Source organism: Camelina sativa, chromosome 1, assembly GCF_000633955.1.
Source record: "Camelina sativa cultivar DH55 chromosome 1, Cs, whole genome shotgun sequence".
Classification (NCBI taxonomy): Eukaryota; Viridiplantae; Streptophyta; class Magnoliopsida; order Brassicales; family Brassicaceae; genus Camelina; species Camelina sativa.
The window spans coordinates 4,589,357-4,594,069 of record NC_025685.1 but is presented as its reverse complement, the minus strand read 5'-3'; the positions used below and the strand labels follow the sequence as shown (position 1 = coordinate 4,594,069).

Here is a 4,713-nt window from a genome sequence, read left to right as displayed (position 1 = left end):
AAAAAAAAAAAAAAAAAAAAGGAAAGTTTTGACAAATAATGATTTTTTAATCTTGTTATGGGTTTTACAATTTTAGTTTGGTTTTTTTTTTTGGTAGTTGTTGCTGTGTGACGTTCTGATCAAGAACAAGAACAAGAACTTGATTGAAATAATTAACGTATTTGATTATCATGACTAGAGATATCTGTTGAGTGATTTCACTAAAATATTGATTTGAAAACAAAATTATAGTTTGCTGATTTTTTTGGCAAAGCATTTGTAATTAATTCACGTAAGTTCCTACAATTATCTGCTTTGTAAAATGAGTCTTTTCGTCATATTCATGAACTGGTATGATAATTAAAGATCGATACAGAAGTTTTTGGATTTTTGGCTTATAATTTTACGAGGCCAAAAAGACTCAAATGTTTAGCTAGATTCTTCTCCACTCGTGATCGATGATGATCTTAGGAAACCTTCTCTTTAAGGATTCCTTTGTATATATATAAAAACCAGAATAATAAATAAGAAGTCGAAGATATCTGAAAACAATTTATTTATGACAAGAGAGATATTTTGTAGAACATATACTAATACTATATAGTATGTCTCTTCAGATTCAAGATTAATTGGGTTTTTTTCCTTTACAATATACGAAAAGACGACTACGTACGTGTGTTTTTAAATAGACGTGATCGAAGACACCTCTTCGTGAACTGTGCGAATCGGTGATGTGAAGTGAAACCAAGTACAAGTGGGAGGGCGAACATTACCACGTGTCGACTATGCAACACATACATCGACTAAGCAAACACAAGCACAAGCAATAGAAGGAATCATGCATGAACAAATAAAAAATCTTTTATTCAATCAGTACGAAACCAAAATATCTCGAGCATTTTTCGTTGTCAACCAATATCTACAAGATGGGACAATGCGTGGGAATGAGATGAAACAGTTGTAATCAAATGATGTAATCATGCATTATATCATTTGTCAATAGTTAATACTATAATATCTGAGTTCAAAAACTAAAAATTGTGAATTTGTGAATACCCATATCGGTTATATATTTGACACCCGTTATAACCTTCTCACATTTTCTCCACTTTTTTATACTAACTTTTTACGGATCTACTACTGCCTACTGCCACTGGTTATTTCATTGAGTTAGGTTGTGAACTTATGATCGTTTATGAAAGGCATTAACATCAAACGAAAAAAAGAACTAGACGCCGAAGAAGTATAACTAGCTTTAAATTTACATCCGTTTATATTTTAACCCACAAAAGTACGTAAGCTATATACTTTTTGTTTGTCTAAAGTCTAAACATACATAATTAGTTTGGCAGGTGTGTGTGGGAAGTGAGAGGAGAACAGACGACATTTCCTTGTCGGGATATTTTGGATCTTAATTCCTTGTTTATTTCTAAAACCAAAAATTATTCTGTCTATTTTGGATCTTAATATACCTATAAAATACTTTAGATATTATGTGTTCATGTACGGTGAGTTGTTTTTTTTTTTTGTAGCGAATTTATACTTGATGGTACGATCAGGGACATCGTTTGTGTTACAAATCAAACGATTTAATCATACTTGAAAACTAGAGTTCAAAACATTAGAATGTTTCCTATCATGTTATAAGAGATGATATGAATGGTATAGTGATATTACTAGCTAGATTCTGTTCTTAAAATAGAAAATAATTATGGCCGTAAATAGTTGGTTGGTACGCTCCATACCGAATAAAAGTCGGACCAATCTGCTATTTTTCTACCATTCATACACTTGTTTGATATACTCTATACTAACTCCAGATCAAGTCTAGACCAATAAAACACATATTAGTATAGAGTGAAATATAACTATTATATACGTTTTTTGGTCTGCTTTAAATATGATCCATTACCAAATTATTAATACACATTGTTTAGTACATAGTTCCAACCATTGAGAGCGTAAATGTTTAGTAATAGTGGATGATCTATATATCTTTCTGTTTGTTCATTAGTCATTGGTATTGAAGATTCTATTATAGTGTCAGTGTTCTAAAATCAACCTCACAATACGAAAAGAATCTACTAGTTTTAATTTCTCTTATCAGATCTACTCAGGTTAATTTGAGATCCTACAAGGATTTTCAAAAGAAGATATATTAATATAAAGGGAAATATGACTAAAATGTTAATTAGGTTATGATTTAAAGACTATAAGATATTTACAACTGTATTTTTTTATATAAAATAAGTAAAATCACATAGTTTTAAATTGTTAATATAATTATAATAGAATTGTATTTTTTTAAAAAAGAAAATAAGTGAAATCACATAGTTTTAAATAGTTTGAAATCACATAGTTTTCTAATCTGTTACTTTGAATTAATTATCTAGAGATTTGTACTGATCCATATTAGTTATTGAAAAAGTTGACAAATTTTGATTACAAACCCCATTATTGAAAGAGCATTATTTTTGACCTCTGACTCTAATTATCTTAATCAACAGCGTATAATTAGGGTACTTTTGTTTAAGAAAAAAAGAACAAAACGAAGGGGANAAATAATAAATTAAGCGTAGACTAGTGTAATTTTTGTCCAATGGATCGGGAGTAAATTATACAACTATTCAAAACTTAAATATACTTCATACTCCAGTATATAGTTTAGCATACTAAATTATTAATACGTATTGTTTAATATAGAGTGAATAGACCAACTATATATGTTTAGTGATAGTAGGTTACCTATATATCATTTTGTTTTTTCATTAGTCATTGGTATTGAAGATTCTATTATAGTGTCAGTGTTCTAAAATCAACCTCACAATACGAAAAAAATATACTAATTTTATTTTCTCTTATCAGATCTACTCAGGTTAAGTTGAGATCCTACAAGGATTTACAAAAGAAGATATATTAATATAAAGGGAAATATGACTAAAATGTTAATTAGATTATGATTTAAAGACTATAAGATTTTTACAGTTGTATTTTTTAATTATAAAATAAGTAAAGTCACATAGTTTTAGATCGTTACCGTTAAGCTGTGTCGATCTCTGATTGGGCCACGTTAACGGCGTATCCAAAAGAAAGATAAACACGTGTTATAAATCGGAAAGAGAGAGAGAATAAAAAAGAAGAACGGACGGTTTAGATTGTATCTAGGTACCAGGAAAATGGTTACGTCACACCAAACGGTACGTGTCGGATCCTGCCCGTTGATTGTGACGGTCAGCAACTCCTCCCCCCCTGCCCGTTAATTACGTGTTACGAAATAAAAAAATATTTGTTTGTTCTTTCTTCTTCTTCACCTTAAATCAAACCTTTTTCTTTTTTTTTTTTTTTTTTTTTTATAAAAAAATCCCATTCCATTTCCTCTATAATATCTCTCTCTCATTCTCTCTCTCATTCTCTCTCTCACTGATTGATTTTGATCTCTGCAAATTTTGGAGAACCAAGTTTTTTTTGCTGTGATATTATTATAGTGTTTCNGTGTTTTTTTTTTTTTTTTTTTTTTAATAGAAGAAGAAGAGCGAAATGGCTGGGATTTGTTGTGGTGTTGTTGGAGAGACTGAACCAGCGGCACCTGTTGATTCAACGACTCGTGCTTCTTTAAGACGGAGGTTAGATCTACTCCCTTCGATCAAGATTGTTGCTGACTCCGCCGTCGCTCCTCCGCTTGAGAGTTCCCGTAAACGGCAGAAACGCGAGACAGTGTTACATGCCCCTCCCCGAACTCTAGATCTGGAAACTAATGTGAGGACTGATAGAAACAACAACAACAAGGTTGTTACGAATTCGAATTTTGTTACGGAAGTAGCAGAGAGCTGTTTCTTCTCCGATGTGCCTAAGATCGGTACGACGTCGGTTTGTGGTAGGAGGAGAGACATGGAAGACGCTGTGTCGATTCATCCTTCGTTTCTTCAACGCAACTCTCAGAATCTTCATTTCTACGGTGTCTTTGACGGCCATGGCTGCTCTCATGTACGTTGTTTACACCTTCTCTTTGATTCCGTTTCCTCGTTGATGTTTGTTTCGTTTGGTTTCTAATTATGGCTTTTTTTTTTTTTTTTTTTTTTTTTAAATTTAGGTTGCGGAGAAGTGTAGAGAACGGTTGCATGATATTGTGAAAGAGGAGGTTGAGGTTATGGCTTCAGAAGAAGTGTGGAAGGAGACGATGATGAAGTGTTTTAAGAAAATGGACAAAGAAGTTGGCCAACGAGAGTGTAACTTAGCTGTTACGGGTGCAAATCGGAGTTTGAAGAACTTTTGTAGATGTGAATTGCAGTCTCCTCAGTGTGATGCTGTTGGATCTACCGCTGTTGTCTCTGTTGTCACGCCGGAGAAGATCGTTGTCTCTAACTGCGGCGACTCTCGCGCCGTGCTTTGCCGTAACGGCGTAGCCATCCCTCTCTCCGTTGATCACAAGGTAGTTATAAGTAAATATGTGTATAATGGATTGGTTTGTATATGTAAACGAGATCGTTTGGTTTCTAAAGAGTATTTTGTGTTGTTGTTTTTGAACAGCCGGATCGACCCGATGAATTGATTCGGATCCAGAAAGCGGGTGGGCGGGTTATTTATTGGGATGGAGCTAGGGTTCTTGGAGTTCTCGCCATGTCTAGAGCTATTGGTGAGTTAGATCTTTCCTTGTGTGTTTTGCTTTTTTTGGAAAGCTAATTAATAAAACCTAAATCTGATTTGTTTTTGTTTTTTGATTTTTTTTTTTTTTTT

General features: G+C 32.9%; 1 protein-coding gene across 2 annotated transcripts in view; it reads left to right on the top strand.

Annotated features, from left to right (window-relative positions):
* Window positions 3,343–4,713, top strand: part of LOC104772497 (protein phosphatase 2C 37) — a 2,475-nt gene continuing 1,104 nt past the window's right edge. The window contains exons 1-3 of one of the 2 annotated variants that reach the window (XM_010497127.2): window positions 3,343–3,963; window positions 4,070–4,408; window positions 4,507–4,546. In XM_010497127.2, the coding sequence (XP_010495429.1) occupies window positions 3,517–3,963; window positions 4,070–4,408; window positions 4,507–4,546 (826 nt within the window). In that variant the 5' untranslated portion in view covers window positions 3,343–3,516. Of the gene's footprint in view, window positions 3,964–4,069; window positions 4,409–4,506; window positions 4,613–4,713 lie in introns of both variants that reach the window. The other variant, XM_010497170.2, reaches the window with a different exon arrangement.